We start from the raw sequence: 19,003 nt of genomic DNA on the forward strand, positions 1-19,003 counted from the left end.
TGAACGTTTTGGAAGTTGAACAGACTTCCGGAACGGATTCCATTCAACTCCAAGGTACGACTGTATTAAAATCTGTTAAGATGATTTGCAATCAGAAGAATTGATATTAACCACATGTCGCTTTTGACATCTTTCTGCCCAAGCTTTCTCTGACTCACAAGAATGGAGCCTGTGGCACATGTTTGAATTTCTGTTTCATTTGCTTTTCTGCTTTTGTATGGCTGTGTTACTGGTTTTAGGTTTTTGTCTCAATGCCCTGTTTGTTTTCTGAACCAGTTTTCTGAACCCCAATTGGTGGCCTGTGGACCCCAGGGGGTCAATGTAACCCAGATTTTTTGGGGGGAATCTGTGGCGCCATTCACATAACAAAACCTACCATAGAAATATCTAAATTTTCCAAAGTAGGGGGTTTGCAGTAGCCTACTTGGTTTATTGGGAACCAATACTTCTAGACCATACTCCACTCAACAGCTTTTATTTTGAAAATTAAGTAAAGAGTATTGAAAGCAGCAACAGCTGAGACAGGATGCCTGACCTAACCCCCACCCTCTGAATATACATAAGGGTCTGGTGGATTCTGTTTCAGTGTATCTGAGGAAGTGTGCATGCACACAAAAGCTCATACCAAAATAAAAACTTAGTTGGTCTTTAAGGTGCTACTGAAGAATTTTTTTTATTATTTTGTTTCGACTCAGACCAACACGGCTACCTACCTGTAACTAACCTAACACCGTCTGGGAAACGTCAGTGCTAAGCGGGCATTTGAACCCTGGTCTCCCCAGTGCAACATTGGAGCCACCACAACACAGTACCAGCCATTGATCCGAATTCCACAGCGGAGTGGCGCGCATGCGTTTGTGCCTCTGTTGCATTTTCTTCTGCCTGTCCCAACCGCATCGTCCCACCACGCAAACGGCGACAATCCCGACGCCCGACACCAACGCGTCCTTTTCCTGCTTCTTCTCTTAGGCGCCGTCACGTGTTCGGGAAGAAGGCAAAAAAATAACAACTCAGACAACCCGCCACCTGGACGCGGGTCGAGCCGAGACCCGTGACTTGCAGGCCGCAAAAAGGGCCCTGCATTGCGGAGCCCGGCGCCTCCTGATGGGGCGAGAATATTCCCCTTCCTTCCAGCGCGACCACTCCTCTCCCGGGCTCCCTTTTGATTTGGGGTGGGGGAGCGGGAAAACAAGACCCAACAGAAACGCGCCACTGCCTTGCCCTGCCTCACTTGTGCTGGGATGAAAAACCCACCCGCCGCCCCCAAACGTCTCCTGATCTCTCTGCCTCCCACCCCATTCATGCAAAGGCAAGGAGGGGAAACTGGATGAAGGAAATCTTCGCTTGTTGCTGGGCCCTGCGGACTAGTCCTGCCTGCGCACTTTGGGGAGAGGATCTGGAGACGAGGGCGTCCGAATCCAACCCTGAGCCTCCTCCTCCCTTGTTATAATGTGGAAAGAAAGGAAGACTGGGGGAGAGGGGGTAGGACGGGGGGTATGCGACAAAGAAAATCCTGCTTCGTTTTTCTACAGCACCCCCCCCCCCCTCACCCCGACCTTGCATACGTTGCTGCCTGCAAAGCATGACACAAAAAGAGTCATTTAAGAATGTGCAATGGATTCCGATTACTGGAGATTTTCCTCCTCCCGCTACTTCCAGCCATTACTTGCTGAGCTCTAGGGAGATCTTTATCAGCCTGTCTCTGATCGATTCCGAGAGAGAGAGATCTGCCTGCAGAGTCGAGGCAGCGCCAAAGGGGGCTGACGGAGGAGGAGGAGGAGGAGGAGGAGAGGGAACGGGGGCGGGGATAAGAGGGGCAGTCGCAGGGGGGAGGGAGCAAGGCTGCGGGGGTTGCCAGAGCCCTCCTCTCCGCCCCCGATCGCAGCCAGCCCTTTCTAGCCCCCGGCCAGCCTTGCTTGTGCTTGGGGAAGACCGACTTGGAGTTATATTTTTATGCATATTTGGTTTTTTTTTCTTACCTCCCGCGCCGCCGCCGCACCATCCGGCCCGATTCCCTTTCTGCTCGCTTTCGTTTTAAAAGACTCGAGAAGACGCGGAGAGGTGGGTGGGTGGGTAAAACCCCAAAAAGGAACGAAGAAAGGAAAGAAAGCAAGCAGAGGAAAAATGGTGCATGATCGCGAAGGGGAGAGGGGCGATTTTCTCTCGTTTTCGGGGATCGAAGAGCTGCTGGTTCCCAAGAGGGCGCCCACCGACCGGGGCTAAGGAGTTCGCCTCTTCCCTCCCGTTCGCATTATAAACACTGGTCGGTGGTGGCATCCTGGCTCCTTCCCTGGAGGGACGGCTTCCCAAGATTTGAAATTCGTTGCTTCTCGACTGGAAAAGGCTCGGAGGATGTTGGTGTGGAGTTGAAAAAATAAATAAATCCACAACCCGGTCCCCCCCTTCCCCCCTTTTCCTTCCAGCTTTGGTGTGTAGAAGAAGCGTTTGAACTCTTTCTTTTGTTTGGGAAGTTTTCTACCCCCTTTCCCCACCTTCATTCGCCCAGCGTTTGCTGAACCCGAGGGGGGGGGCGAGAGAAAGAGAGAAGAAAAAGGACTTGGGAAGCCACCATGGCGTCTGTTTTTACCAATGGACCCTGCAACCCAAGCGAAGCCGAAGTGGTTCACCTCTCCAGGAGCTTGGAAGTGGGCACCGTGATGACTTTGTTTTACTCCAAGAAGTCCCAAAGGCCAGAAAGGAAAACGTTCCAGGTGAAGCTGGAGACCAGGCAGATCATTTGGACCAGGGGATCGGACAAAATCGAAGGCGCAAGTAAGTTGCCTGGCTTATAAAAACACACACACACACACATTTTAGGGAGCAGCGCTTGAGTGGAATGTGATGAGCGTTTTCATACATTTTTTTTTACGCTTTATAGTTCTTCGGGGGTTGAGGCTGCAGTCCTGGAAGCGGGGGGGGGGGGGAAACTCTAGGGAAGAAACTCCATTTGCCACAACTGGACTTACTTGCAAGTCAATTAATGAACTCTCCCTCTAATGTAGGGGGTGCAGCTGATGGTCTTAATAAATTAACAGATGCATGCATATTAATTCACCCCTGCCCTCATGTAATGCTTTCTTGGTTTTGCAAATCCACAAATGTTTAGCATACAAATGGGCTTAAAAAATGGGTAAGGGGAAAATCCCAGACTGGTCACCTGGGGAAGTCCTTACTCACTATGGCGATGACTGGCTAGTGGTGATTTACAAGCCTACTTTTTGTAAGAGTCATTTGTTCTAGGGCAGCAATGGTGAGCCTGCAACCTTGTTGTCGGACTCCAACTCCCATCAGCCCCAGCCAGCATAGACAATAGTCGGGGATGATGGGAGTTGCAGTCCAACAACGTCTGGGGCCCCAACAGCTGGAGGGTCACAGCTTCCCCATCCTAGTCCTAGGAGCATAACATAGGCTTGGGTTATTTTATGAGTTGTTTTGTGCAAGAACTGTCCCAGAGCAACTTGCTCCATGGTGGCTTATACAAAGAAAAATCCAACATCATTTACAGTGGTAATATATATTACAAGTGACCAACAATTATAGTGCCTTAAAAAGAAAAGAAAAAAATCCTTCCCATTCACCAAAAGGATAACCACCTCCAAACCCAAGCGATTGCCCATGAAAATAGCAGCAAGAACCTCGAAATTGTCCTAGTAGGACAAACATTGACTGTTGATGTAAATGTCACTGAGTTTTCCTGAGGTGACCATTCCACAAAGGGGAGTCTGCCACTGAAAAGGCCCTGTCTCTTTTCTCCCAGAGAATGGCCTCAGATAACTATTTTGGGGCTCATTATTGCAGGAACAGCCGCCAGTGAGCTTTTGGGGTTCTAATGATGATGATGATACAGTAATAATAATGTATGCCCTGCCCATCTGGCTGGGTTTCCCCAGCCACTCTGGGCAGCTTCCAACAAAATATTAAAATACAATAGTCCTTCAGATATTAAAAGCTTCCCTAAACAGGGCTGCCTTCAGATGTCTTCTAAAAGTCCCAAGCCATGAAAAAGTTTATGTCATAACCAGCACTTTAAATTGGATTTGGGAGCAATTCAGCAACCAGTGCAGCCACACCATAATGGGTGTGATGTATTCAGAATGCCTAGTGCATATTCATAATAGGGCTGCTGAATTCTGCTGTGTTCTTCCTCTGGTGCAAAGGTTACTGGCCGATCTTGGGCCAGTAAGTATATCTCAGCCCAGTTTATCCTATGGGATTATTCTGAGGATATGAAAATACTTCTCTTCCTACAACACATAATTTATGGCATTCCCTACTCCACAATGCGGAGATGTTTGTGGGCTTAACTTTGTAGGAGACTAGGAGTCTCATGCCCAGTGGAATTATAAAACGGGGGGGGGGGGAGAGAGAGAGAATCAGTTTAGAAATCAGTGGTAAATCCAGGGGAGATTTGAATGGTTCTGTCTGCCATCTTGATTTGTAAAAGCATCCAATTGTATCCCAAACATGGACAATATCCTGCTTCTCGATCTCAGGAACCATCGTGCAAAATTTCTTAAGAGGTGTCCAAATGCACAGAGAACAGTCTTTCTAAAATATACTGCAGAGTAGATAAACTCATGGTTTATCAGTGGTGGTTATCTATAATGGGTAAATAGAACCTTTGGGTTCAGGGGCAGTGAACGCTGAATACCACATTTTTGGGGGGGGGGGTTTCTGCTCAGGATCACATAACCTAAGATCCATATTTCATACCGCCAAGCCTTATTCAAGATTCTGACATACAAAGCCCTGAATGGTTAGGACGAGTTATCTGAAGTGCCTCCCTGTCTGTATTGTCCTGGCTGTGATTTTAAGAGCTACTGCTTGTCATAGCATTGCCATGTGAAATCTATGGGACAGAGCCTTCTCGGTGATGGCACCCTGGTGATGGAACAGCCTTCTTGATGTATAGCTGCCACCAACTTTAGTTATTTTTCATCACTATTCGAAAACTTTTCTGTCAAGTCTTTGGGGACGTAATCCTCTAAAAAGGTTCTGGTGTGTACTGAGGAAAGGAGGTGAATGTCTGAACTGTGCAATGTTGCTTCTGTTTTAATGCGTTGGTTGATTTTATGAAGTTCTGTATTTTTTATGGTTGCCACCCACCCAGAGATCACTTGGTGATAAAGGGCAGGATATAAATTTTACAAATAAATTAAATACATAAATGGTGATGGGTGGTTATTATCTTCATACCTTGCTAGTTGACTTTTGAGAAAGATCTGGTTTCTGAGAAACACTGAGGAACAGGAAGATGGGTGAGACCTTTATTCCGATCCAGCAGGGTACTTGTATGTTAGAAAAAATGTAGGGGTGTGTATGTCTGTGTAAGGGGGGGGGAATCAATTATGCTTTCCTGATGATTAATAAATAGATAGATAAGGCCCATGTCATACATTTGTAAGGTGCCATTATTAAACTGGGCCAGCCATTGCTGTTGAAAAAGGTATTGCAGGTGTTCACGTTTTACCGAAAGCAAGCTTACTCGGCCTGATGGTGGATTCTGTATCACCCTCAAAGGGTAGTGCTGTGGTACCTCGGGTTACAGACGCTTCAGGTTACAGACGCTCCAGGTTACAGACTCCGCTAACCCAGAAATAGTACCTCGGGTTAAGAACTTTGCTTCAGGATGAGAACAGAAATCGTGTGGTGACGGCGCGGCAGCAGCAGGAGACCCCATTAGCTAAAGTGGTACCTCAGGTTAAGAACAGACCTCCAGAACGAATTAAGTTTTTAACCAGAGGTACCACTGTACAAATGTTTGGCATGCATATAATTCCAATATCCCCTTAGCTCAAACTATGGTGCACAGATTTGTATAGACACTTGCCAATGCAAGAAAAACTTTTTTTTTAAATGCATTGTGTTGTAAACATTCCCCTCCTTCCTGATGACATAGGTAGTCATGATCACCTAACCATCCCACAATTTTCCCACTTGCCCTGTTGATACATCAGAGCTGCAAGAGGAAAAGATATTTCCTGTTTTTCTCAAGTGATTGAGAAACCATGGCAACTGGTTTCTGTCTTGCACATTCTCAAGTTTGAATATTCCCTTGAAATGTTTTTATAATTATTTTTTGGGGGGAGATTCTAAAATTTAAATTGTAACACCTTTTTTTAAAAGCAAAGGGGAAAGTAAAGCTTTTAAAAGCTTTCAGTGCAAGTTCGAAGTGTGTAATTCCTGCAGCAGGAAACAGTTAATTGTCTGGTTCTCTGAGGTGAGTAATATTTGTATCCAGGTGACAAGACAAGGAAGATTATGTGAAATGGAAGGTATTTTTTTCTGCAGTGACTGCACGATTAATGAGTAAGGTAGATTGGCTAGATAAAGATTGGCTAGATAAAGTTCACTGCACCAGTAACTTTTTTTGGATTTATTTTCAAGGCTAAGTTCCTCTGTCAGATACACTGTCTGTATATTTTCCAACTTAATTCATAGATCTTCCTCAATAAACTTTCATTCATTGTTAGGTCGTAAAGACTGCAGTATCCCATGTAATACAAATGTATTACCTGCCTTTTTTTTTTAACCAGTACCTTCTGCTGCCATGTGCTCTGGAATGTAGAGAGGGAGTTGACAACTCTTCAGTCTAATTTATTCCCCTTTTGCCTCTGCAGGGAGGTCCTTCATCCATGAAATGTGGAGGTCTGGGGTGCTTGAATCTCATGCCATATAAAATCTAGGTAGTGAGCAATTGAGATAGCAACACACTCTTTTCCCTCTTTCCTTGAGCTAGATTTCACTCAGCAAAAGGTCTTGTGGCACCTTCAAGACAGATTGATACATTGTGGCATAACATTTATTTGTATGTGTGTGTGTGTGTGTGTGTGTGTGTAAATAGAAACAGAAAGAACACTGAAATGTAAGAATACAGTTTATGAGATTTCATGCTTTTGGACCTCACTGTTTACACCCCCCTTTTGTACATGTTTGTGAGTGAGAGAGATTAAATATATATATACACATAATCTTCACCAATTAAAGACAACAGTTCATGCATCTGAGTCAGTGGGCTCTGCCACAATAAATTTGCTTATTTTTAAAGTGCTTTTTCCTCTTGCTCTTTTTTTTTGTTTCTGAAGTAGACTATCACAGCTACCCCTCCTGGAAATGACAAAATAAGAAATGCTAATCTCTAGAGATTAACTATTAGTCACCAATTTATCAGCCTTGCAAGCAAATGTTTTTCCCCCTCTGCAGGATGGTGGATTGATTAGCTGTAATCCTTTTGTAAACCCTGCGAGTTGGGCCTTTAATCATACTAATTTAATATCTCTATCCAAGCTTCATGTGCATTAATTTGGGGTGGGGGGTGGGGGTAGGGAGCAGGCAACAGGGCAGATTTCCAGAGAAAGAGATTGAAACGGGGATGCATCCTTCGCATCTCTTCATTATTGTCATTGAGGTTTATTTGTAGGCATCAGTGTGGGGTGTAATTTTCCTTCTTTGCAGCATTGAGCTGTGATTGATTTGGCCCTATTTCTCTTTCTCATAGTTGTTTTGCTTTCAATTCCATGAGTGGAGGAGTAGAGATGACCATGAAATAGTTAGTTTAGCATTATTTCCGAATCTAGGATCATGGTTTGTTTTGCTCAAACCACTGTGATCACTAGCTGTTTTGAAGCCACGGCTTGCTGTTGGTTTAGTGACCATAATTTTTTGGGTGGAACAAACCCTGTGTTCAGACAAAACTAGTGGCTTCTGATTCCCACCTCCCACTTGTTAAAGCGAGGAAGGGAGTATGTGGTCTGTATGCACCAGGATGCAGACTGTGCAAAGTATGGTTTAATGGATAATAATAATAATAATAATAAATCTTTATTTATACCCCGCCCTCCCGAGCCAAGACCAGGCTCAGGGCAGCTAACACTGAATATAAATACAGTAAAAACATTATAAACAAAACAAAAACAGTTGATTAAAATATAAGTTAGAATACAGTTTAAAATGCAGCCTCGTTTTAGTGGTAGCCTATAGATCAAACCCATAAGGGGGGAAAACATCATATATTCACCGGGGTCTACATGGGCCAGAAAAAAGAGCTGAGGGAAAATTTATATTCAGATCCCGTATAAGGGGTTCCATCAAATGAATGAATGAATGGGGTGGGTGGTTAGACTTAGTCTAGCCCAAAGGCCAGGCGGAACAGCTCCATCTTGCAGGCCCTGCGGAAAGATGTCAAATCCCGCAGGGCCCTGATCTCCTGTGGTAGGGCATTCTACCAGGCTGGGGCCAGAGCTGAAAAGGCCGTGGCCCTGACCAATGTTTTCTGACTTAGTGTTATGTGTGAATGTGGCCAAAAATGCTTGAATAAAGGCCATGAAGCATTGTATGTCAGTGCTGTAGAGCAGTACAAATGCTATCCACCTATCCAATGGCTATGCTTAGCACTTTGATCACAGGGAACTTTTCAAGATGTGTGTCAGATTAATGATTTCCCTTGCAAAGAATTGCTTGCTTGCCGAGGTGAGGAATATCCATGAGGATGGCCCATAGGTCTGCAACTAGAATCTGGAGTAAGGGGAGGTCTTCTAAAGGAGGAAACTGTGAACTGTGGTTTCAAGGCTAGTTTACACGTGCATGTATTAACTGATTCCAGTGGAAATAGTAGTCCAAGGGCCAGTGCAGCTGTATCTGTTTTGTTTTTTTTTAAAAAAATATATTTTATTAATTTTCCAATTAAAACCAATTAATCACATTCATTATTTCAAATTATACACATATATATATCAATCAAACCGAATGTTATGCCAAATCGTCTCAAGAATTTTTTATTTGGGTTCCCATGCTTCAAGAAATTGGGGATTCCTCGCAACCGTCCACTGCCGTCTTTTTTCTAAAGTTCAAATCGTCCTCCAAGTTCATAATAATCCAGATCTTCCCCTTACAGTCACATAGATGTTTTCCACTTTCAACCGATTGTTTCCCAGCTGCTGAGATAAATATCAAACGAGGTTTCACAAATGTTCTTTCTCCTGTGTGGGTTAATCAGTCCAGCCTCCCCATAAATCTTCTTAGTCTGGAGCTCCCTGTTGCGTCGAAGCAGCGCCATCTTAAAAAGCTCAAATCACTTTCGTTTTCTCTCATAGCCATGAAGATTAACGATCTTTATAAAATTTACAGCTTTTCCAGGCAGAAGACCCAAACATCAAACCATAAACTCTTGGTAAATTAATGGATCTCCTTGCCCTATAGCTGAACTTAGCTTCAGGTCGCTGCTCCAATTCAAAGTGCGTCACAGCTCATAAATCCTCCGAACGCGTCCAGGACTCCTTCCGTCCGACTAGGGGGGGGGGCTTTTCTCATCGGCAACTCCACATCTTTAAAAAATATGCTCAGTAACAACAGTTTATAAAGTTCAACTCACACAGTCTTTTACTTCTCTTTCACTCCAAACAAGCCAGGACATCGCGTCTGGGAAGGTACGAAGTAACTCATATGGAGAAAAATAAAACTCCATTCCCTTATCGCTCCGTCCCCATCAATCTTTCTTCCAGATGATATACAGCCTTTAACTCCTCTCCCTCAGCAGCATAGATTTCTCAGCAGTAAACAGCGCTTCTTCCCCTCCTTCTGAAGTATGTCCATAGATTTAAGCCTAATTATCTTCTTTAACCATGGAAATCCCCGCCATGCAGATTAGCGTCCGGGAGTCCTGGCCCTCGTAAGTGCTTTTCAGCCCAAGCTCCCCCCACTCCATAAACAGTCGGAGTGGGTCTGGGGGCATCGCGGGCCAGCGGCCCCTCTCCGTAACCCCCGGAGAGGGTAGGGGGTTGCCATTTACTCCCCTAGCAACCGCCAAATTCCTTACGAAGGTCAGAGGGATGGAAAACAGGTCCGCCATTCCTGCCGGCGGAAACCGGAACCTTTTTTTTTTTTTTAAATGGAACGCTTCACGAATTTGCGTGTCATCCTTGCGCAGGGGCCATGCTAATCTTCTCTGTATCGTTCCAATTTTAGTATATGTGCTGCCGAAGCGAGCACACAGCTGTATCTGTTTTGGTGCCCCACAAGGTATTGTCCTCCTTCCCCTTATAGTTGAGGGAAGAGGCCTGCAGAGTATTCATGATGCTTCATTAAATCATTAAAAGCAGTGCTGTGGCCTGTTTGGCTGCAGGACAGCCCCACATTAATGATGAACATCCATACACAGGTCTACATGTGCTGTGCTTACTCTTAAGAGAACCTTTTGTAAGGCTACTCCATGCAAGATGCCCAGCCAAGCACTTAGCCGAGACAAGGATGCACAGGAGCAGAAAGCAAGCAAGAGGGTCTTCTCTTCAATAAATCAATTGCCACTTTACTGTGCAACTGGCTGCAGAATCCATATCTCTCGTAACAGTGCATCTCACTTGCTTGATTGCCGGATCATTTTGAGCCATTCTCTGCTCTGCTGGGCCCTTCATCACTATAGCAACAGACTGGAAGTAGCACCACTTATTTTAAAATAGGAGTACTGTATTATTTTTCCACACTCTTCGTGTGCATTGCTGGGCCAGTTTGTCACTGCATTTGCGCTTTGTTGCTGGGTGTGTTGATTGCATTGGAAGATTGTGGAGACCTTTGGTCCTGTCCTTTACAGAATATGCTAGGCTTCCATTTTCAGTAGTTCATCTTAACAGGGGTGGCTAGCCTGTGTTCATCCAGACGCTGCTGAACTACAATTCCCATGATCCTCCACAATTGGGTATGCTGGCTGGAGTTCAGCTGCATCAGGAGGGCTACAGGCTTCCTATCGCTGAGCTAAAGTTATCTTCCATTTGTATCTTCTGTGATGTAAAAGAGCATGGCTGAATTGAGATGATGGATTGGGTATGAGTGGCAAGTGTGTACGCTCCCTCCTCCCCTCCTGCTGTATGTCAAGGGAGGAGATTAAGCAATTCTGCTTCTAATTTGCAACAAGATACTTTTTTGTCTGTATATGGTAAACCATGGTTTGCATCAGCCATAGTTTGTCCTCAAAGCAAGATACAACTGTGGAGAAGGGAAGGAGGCAGCATGTTATCCTGAAGCTCACTGTTGTTTGTTCTTGGGCCTCCAAACTATGACCATTCCCTTTCTTTACTCCCAGAGCAAAAAACGTCTTGCTGTCAAGAATCCTATTTGCTGCTTGCGAGAATTGAGTGGGTGATGGAAGACGTCTCAGAGTGCTTGTATTGTGGGAAACCGGGTGAATTATGCAAGCCTCCAGCTGAGTCTGTACAAAAGAAAGCCAGCACAAAAGTTAAAATGAAGCAGTTATGAATCCTGCACTGACCAAATAATATTAGCCATAAAACGCTGCTGTAGGCAGCTGTGGGTCCTGACTGCCAGATGAGTGGTCTCAAGTTGCTGTTCTCCAAACACTGTGGAAACCTCTTAAGCAAGCAGAAACTTTCTTCTTTGTGAGACTGGCTGAAACCTCTTAGCAGATGTTCTGTAATCAGTTACAGGTCAAATAAAATATGCATTAGGAAACTTCCTTTTAAGTGTCCTTGCATATTTTAAAAACAGAGGTGTTTTTGGTTTGTTTTGTTTTTCAACATCTGAGTCTAAGGCAGAGTTTAAAATGCTGCTTAGTATTGAGTGTCATCTGAGTCCTCCTCCCTTTTCTGGATGCTGCTAATATAGTTCTTGTAAGAATATCTACTTTTTAATGCAGGGTAGAGAACTTTTTCAGGAAGTCTTCCAGGGGTTTGCAAGCTCAAGGTGGGTGGGACCAGAGGCAAAGTGACTCTTAGCTTTATCCTACAGATGTTTCTATGCCCACTCTCCATTCTCCATCTGAGCAAGCAAGAAGAATAGTTCAAGAATATACTAAAGTACTTTAATCAATTTTCTTGGGTTTTCTGTTGACCATATTTCCTTCGGTTAATGCATCTGAAGAAAGACTATAGCTGAAGAGAGCAGAAATAGCAAACTAACTCTAAAAACAATAAGGTGCTTTCCTCCCAAATGACCCAGTCGCAATACCTTTGTTAGATTCTTGTTTGTCTTTCTTTAGCCACATCGAGTAATTTCCCCACCCATTGTCCCATTTCTGAACTCCTTCAACCTGGAGGTTGCTTTCAGTGGTCTGAAGGACCATAGTTTGTGTATTTCACTGAAGAAGAAGATAGCAAAGCTTGTTCCCAATAGGGTTGCATTTGCAATGTGTCAGGATTTGGTACCTTCTAACAACCCAACCCACACTACTGAATAATGGTTGCAATTTGATTGAAAAAGTCCAATTCCTGGCCTTTCAAGATGTTGTGGTATGTGTGTTAAGATTTCTTGGACATGTTCATAACATGCCTGTTCTTGTGGCTTAAATTATTATTGAATCTTACTCTAGTCTTTAAGCCACATTGAGCTTTGGGAAAGCAGCGTAAAATGCACTGAACAGTTCCCTTTACCTGTAAGTTTTGGAAAGTCAATTGTTTTCCACACATTTTGGCACCTCTTAAGATACCTTACGCAAAGTTTGCATGGTGGTTTCTGACATCAAAGAGCAGGTTTTCATCTGCACTTGTATTCAGTTGGTTGCCATTTTGAATCAAGATATTGAACTGAATCTTTCAAAACTTTTAACTACAGATTTCGAACCTGCACTAATCTTTTTGAATTCTGGAACAATGCCAGGTAAATGACTTCTAGTCTTTTTTTAATATGCAAAGTGGGTTGCAGCATAGTTCTCCCTTAGAAGAAGACTCTTGTTCTCTGTGGGATGCTGAGGTTGTGAAATAGTGACTAACAGAATAACCCTTTCAAATCTGACTCTGTGCCAATGGACAATATTGCTTCTTTATTAACCATACAGCCCAATCTTTTGCTGACTCAGAAGTCAGCCCTGCTGATCCGCACAAGGCTTCCTCTCAAATTAAAATCCTGTGAAGAAGATTGCAAGATTTGTGACTTTGTGTCCCATAATTTCTTCCCAGTTCTCCCTGTTCCTAATATGTAGGAAGAAGTATGGAAATGTGTATATGTTCCTCATAAGGCCAACTAAGAGTCATGTGTTCTCTCTGGCAAATGGCCATGTGTGTTGGTTACATAAATGTAGGCGTAAATAGTATCTCTGTCTAATATGGAAAGTGGTGCAGATACTGGAGAGGAAGAGAGGAGGTGGGTTCTATCTCAGTTGGAAGATACAGGCTGAAGGCAGCTGCTGGGATGGATTCCCCCCCCCCTGTTTTCATACTGGGAGAGGTGCCAGATGGCGATGGAAAGCCAAAAAACCACTTTACCATTGCCTCTCTGTGTGTGCGCGCACGCATACACATTTGTATGTGATTTGTTTGGAGAGCACGTGCCTAACAGAAAGAGAGCTCAGGATTTTTGGAATCTCAAAAACTGCAGTGCTTCTGTATATATTTTTTTTTGAAGTGTACTTTTTGTCTTCCCCCACCCTACCCCCCTGCCCAGCCAACCACGGATACGATGCTTAACAGAGCAGCTTTCCTTTTGATAAATTGCTCTTCACCTGTTGATCCAGAGCAAGCCACTTTGCTGTCCCTCTGTGGGATTCCTGCGTGCACTTTCTGCTGCCAACGGACTTCTGGGGATTGGTAATTACGGTGCTCAAATCCCACAACCACCTCTTTCAATTGTGGCATGCGCACACACTCTTTTAAACACACACACACACACACACTATGATGATGGAGGAAATTATCTTACAGACATAATGACTGGAAGTGTTAGAATTAATGTTGCTTCATCTGCAACTGAAAATTGCTCTCTCTGTCCTCTCGTGGAGGGGCGAGGCAGTGGCGGCGAGAGACAAGAGAGATTAACAACAGTGAAAACTATGCAGCAGCGCATAGGATCTGATGACATGTTGGTAGGGGAAGCAGACAGCTCATTGGACCTGGACCATTCTTGTCCCTTTGGACCATTGGCATTGACATACCAATGGTTCGACCCATTCTGTGCTCTGCTGTGGCAATCCTTTGCAGTGGCACAATGCTCTGGGGCAGGGGTTCCCAACAAAATTTTCTCGAGGACCCCTCATCGAGCTGCTATTGTGACAAGGACCCCCATTAATTCCTAATCCTAAAATTAAAAAGTGAGAGCCAAATAAAGAGTCTTTTTATAAGAGTCCAGGGAGGAGGGAGGGGAATGGAGAAGATAGGGTACCTGCGCAGTAGCGCACAAATGAAGCCGACACGCGCAAAGCATCTTGGGGAGGTGAGCATTAGTAGAATGCGCGCGCTGCCTCTTTGCAAAACAGTAGTGTTTGTAAAGCGCCACCTAACGGCATACAGCAGAACTACTGCCTCATCTAATTCTAGTTTTGCGCTAGACTCTGCTCATGCAGGTAGCGGCCAAAACAAAAAATCTGTTATCATACGAAATATATTTAATATATTTTTTATTCTAATAGCATCTTGCAGACCCCTCTGGCATAGCTCACGGACCCCTGGGGGTCCGCGGACCACCTGTTGGGAACCACTGCTCTGGGGTTTCCCTTTTCTAAAGGGAGTGGAAAATGAAGAGATTTTTCATTGCAACAGGGGCAGATCTTCCCACTTATCAGTGTATAGGACATTGTTGTTTCTGAATATCTGCATCCCGCTTTTTGAATCAAAGCCTCTGTGAAGCTGCAAATAGCATTAAAGCCAAAGACGTAAGAATAAAACATAGACAATACACAGGCAACAAATTAAGCAGCTGGGACAGTGAACAAAACCAGCAGTTACAGTGGTACCTCGGTTTATGAACACAATTGGTTCCGGAAGTCTGTTCATAAACTGAAGCGTTCATAAACTGAAGCAAACTTTCCCATTGAAAGTAATGGAAAGTGGATTAATCCGTTCCAGACGGTCCGCGGGGTACTTAAACTGAAGCGTTCATAAACTGAAGCAAACTTTCCCATTGAAAATAATGGAAAGTGGATTAATCCGTTCCAGATGGGTCCGCGGAATACTTAAACTGAAGCGTTCATAAACTGAAGCATGGGTGTAATTGGTTCCGGAAGTCTGTTCATAAACTGAAGTGTTCATAAACTGAAGCGAACTTTCCCCTTGAAAGTAATGGAAAATGAATTAATCCGTTCCAGATGGGTCCGCGGTGTTCATAAACCGAAAATTCATAAACCGAGGTGTTCATAAACCGAGGTTCCACTGTACAAAGAACTCAGTAACACAGCCAGGGAAGCCTTCTACGAACCAGAGCACCTCAATGGCTTCTGAAAAACAACACTCCCTTCTCCTGGCATTGGAAGGCTAGCAGGAAAAAAGGAGAATGAAATTGTCTTTCCCCATAGTATTTTCAAGAAACCAAAGAAGGTAGTTGAGGAAGGTCTTCAGCAGGTTGCTTCTTATGGCAGGGGTTGGTCTTTTAGCAGAGATAGTGCCATAGAATCAAGAGGCTGTGTACTAGCAACATAAGCTTTTGAGAAGCCATAAAACGAGGGTAGCCAGTGTAGTGCCTTACAGATGTTAGACTGCAACTCCCATCAGCCTCAGCTAGCATAGCCAGTGGCCAGGGATCATAGGAGATGCAGTCCAACAACATCTAGAACAGGCATCCCCAAATTTCGGCCCTCCAGATGTTTTGAACTACAATTCCCATCTTCCCCAAACACTGGTCCTGTTAGCTAGGGATCATGGGAGTGGTAGGCCAAAACATCTGGAGGGCCGCAGTTTGGGGATGCCTGATCTAGAAGGCACCCCATTGGCTACCCTCTGCCATAATACACCCATATAACTGTATTTTACTGAAAAAGAAATTTCCACAAAATAAAATCCAATTCAGTATATATTTACCCCTGCCCTACCTTTTCTAAGCTTCACTAGTGCATGGATTTTATGATATTCAACGTATTCCAGGCTCAGTTCAGCCAGTCTTTTATATGTAGGTCTTGCCCACCTCAATTCAAGCTGTAATGATTAAATTGCTAAGTAATTCCTGAGGTCTCATGGGATTGTGGCATTGGTATATTACAGAATACTTTTTACTGGCACCCAATGGTAAGCCACCAGAGGTGATTCTTCAAAGGATGCCAGAATCTCTATTTCTGCATTAAGCTTGGATCTTTGCACATCCATCCATGTGAAAGTCATCTGCCCCAGGGAGGCACATCGGTAACATACCATATACCTGCTGTTGTCCCTTTTGGCTTGGTGTCACATACGGTAGTTGCTAAGGAAGAAGGAGATAAAGCGGTTGGTTTGCAACTCAAGTCTACTGTGAATCCACACGGTGGAATAAACTGGTGATGAAAAGCAGGGTGGATTTGATTTAAATCAAATTGATTTAAATCACAATTAAAATCACTAGTCAGTAAGACTTGATTTAAATCTCTCTCTCTCTCTCTCTCTCTCTCTCTCTCTCTCTCTCTCTCTCTCTCTCTCTCTCTTTATTTACAGAAAATACTCATTCTTGCTGGTATAATCTTAATATTTACAACCAGAGGAAGGTTTCGTTTTAGGAATAATAAAATTTCAGAGTAGTTTTTTTACAGTTATATCAAAAATTCCTGCTTTCTTTCAGCCTCAGCCCTGCTCCATGGAACCTGGGAATGATAACCATTGGCCTACCTTACAAGTTGGTTTGTAGCTCCAGTGTTCCTCAGGCAAAAGTATGTCATCTGTTTTAACAAATTGTGCCAGAGGGGTCGTGATGACACACTTGCCTGATAAAACCATGAAACTGAATTTAGATCAGCCTGTAGTTTTCCAAGGGCTGGGGAAGGGGGCAGAGAGATCTGAGGCCAGGAAGGTGATCCTAAGGCAAAAGAAGACATGGAATGGGGAGGGAAGTGCAGGACCACCCAGGAAGCCTCAAACAATGCTTTGAATTATTTTCTGCTGACATTGAGATATTGTGGCCATTTTCACCTCTGTCCTGTTTGGACGCAGACCACACTAACAGCCCGCCCGAGTACTGTGAACATGCGTTTAATTATGACTTGACAGATTGGTGCTTTTGTGCTAAGTACTTGCGGCTCCGGGATGTTGTTTTTTGTTTGTTTGTTTCGGGAACAGTAAAGATCTAAAAGTTTTGTAATAAAAAATGGACTTGGCCGTGCTGGAGAGATACCAGTTAAACTCTAGGATTTTCTCTGTTTTCTTCTTGCCAGAGCATCCCTTCAGATCTAAAGCTTTCATTGTGAGTGTACTGTACTTAGTTTGAACCTTTCATCTGCCATTTGGTAGACAGTCCAGCAGAGAGCTGGAACCTATTACAGGAAGAAGCAGAAAGGCGTAGCTGGAGTATTTTAAACTTGGATTTTTAGAGCTCTGTTTATTTGTTTCTGCATTTTAAATGAAAGAGCACGAAGTTCAAGTTCAGTGTAAACAGCACTATTATCATGAAACCTTTTAACCTGATTCTGAAAAAAAAAAACAAAATCAAAGTGGAGAGAGAGAGAAAAAAGAGCAGTAAAGCTTCTTCTATTCCCTTTATCTTTATTTCTGTGCTGTTTGGACAAGTTGCTTACAATTTTTCTGGTTGTAAGTGTTCAGTCGTCTGCATGGACTGATACAGGGTTTCCATAAGAGTTTACCATGTGCTGTGCACCAGATTGTAGATTTTATCACCATTTCTTCTCTTTAGAATTAGATACCGTCTCCTTTCCTATGTATTTCCTGCATATTGATTTCATATAGTACTTAAGTGGAAACTATGAGAACATAATGAGTCTTCCTGAATCAGACCGATGGTCTGTCTAGTCTTATCATCCTGTGTCCCAGATTGATCAACCAATGATATGATATGATACCACATTGTTAAAATAGTTTGTAATATATTTATGTGACTTTATCTTCGTCTTTTAAAACTTTGTTATACTGTATATCACTTCGGGACACCGGGAGGGGGGAGAAGCAGTACAGTGGTACCTCGACTTACGAATGACTCGACAACTGAAATTTTCAACTTACGAATGAGGCAAATGGCTGCACACTTATGATTTTTTCAACATCCGAATGGAAACCGCGGTGGTTTTAGATAGGGCTTTTTCGACTTACGAATTTTTAGATGAGGTTGCTTCGACTTACGAATTTTTCCGTTTCCAATGCATTCCTATGGGAAATCGCGTTTCCAATGGCGCTTTTCGACCTACGAAGGTGCCTTCGGAACAGATTAAATTCGTAAGTCGAGACACCACTGTATATAAATTTAATAAACCTAAACCTAACTACAGTGGACCCTCTGGATACAAATTTAATTCGTTCCTGGGTTCCGTGCACACCCCAAAAAATCCGTAACTAGAGGTACCACTTCTGCACATGTGCACGGCATGCAGAGCGCTTCTGCATATGCGCAAGTGGCAAAACCTGGAAACATACTTCTGGGTTTGCCACTTTTGCAACCCGAAGTTTACATTACTCGAGAGTAATGTAACCCGAGGGTCTACTGTAGATTCTTCTGGGAAACCTATAGGCAGCGTGTTAAGGCAAAATTTGACTCTCACTGTTGCCTCCTAGCAAGTGGTATTCAATGGTACTTTGGCCTCTGAACACAGAAGTTCCATTTGGCCACATCATGACTAGTAGTTATTGGTAGATCAATCCTTCATGAATTTATCTTAAACCCCCATTTTAAAATACATAAAGCCAGCAGCTGTCATCACATCTTGTGGCTGTAGACTCTCTAAATTAATTGTGTATTGTATGAAAGCTTCCATTTGTCTATGCTGAGTCTCCTGTTAATCAAACAAATAGAGGGAGATTGCTGAAAACTGAAGGGAAATCTCTTTCTGGTAGGGGCAGGAACAGTAGTAAGGCTCGTCTAGGGTTGATCTTGTAAGGATAAACCACCATTTATTGTTAGTTCTTTTAAACTGACCGCAGTATCACAGCAGCTAAAAGGAGTCAAGTGAAATAAACACGCAAAGAGAGAATGATGTATATATATAGGCAAAAATTAAGCACGGATTTTAAAAATCCACTGTTTTTAAAGGGGTGAGATTCAAGTCTGAACTTTCCCGTTTAAATCAGGGGGACTCAATAGTTCTTAATGCTGACTGGACCTTTGCTTTTGTATGTGCAGATACTCCGAATAATGCATTAATGCAATCTTTGTCAAACGTATC

At 43.6% G+C, this 19,003-nt stretch overlaps 1 protein-coding gene and 1 non-coding gene across 4 annotated transcripts in view; one reads left to right on the top strand and one right to left on the bottom strand.

Moving 5' to 3' along the window:
* Positions 1-1,786: 1,786 nt before the first annotated feature.
* PLCG1 (phospholipase C gamma 1) overlaps positions 1,787-19,003 on the top strand; it is a 90,428-nt gene continuing 73,211 nt past the window's right edge. The window contains exon 1 of one of the 3 annotated variants that reach the window (XM_035122998.3): positions 1,787-2,772. In XM_035122998.3, coding sequence (XP_034978889.2) covers positions 2,571-2,772 — 202 coding nt within the window. In that variant the 5' untranslated portion in view covers positions 1,787-2,570. The remainder of the gene's footprint in view (positions 2,773-19,003) is intronic. The other 2 variants (XM_035122995.3, XM_035122996.3) reach the window with 2 other exon arrangements.
* Positions 9,881-9,987, bottom strand: LOC148685132 (U6 spliceosomal RNA). The gene has a single exon (XR_015951234.1). It is a non-coding gene; the product is annotated as a U6 spliceosomal RNA (small nuclear RNA).

This window comes from Zootoca vivipara, chromosome 7 (genome assembly GCF_965207765.1).
Source record: "Zootoca vivipara chromosome 7, rZooViv2.hap1.1, whole genome shotgun sequence".
NCBI classification, from domain to species: Eukaryota; Metazoa; Chordata; class Lepidosauria; order Squamata; family Lacertidae; genus Zootoca; species Zootoca vivipara.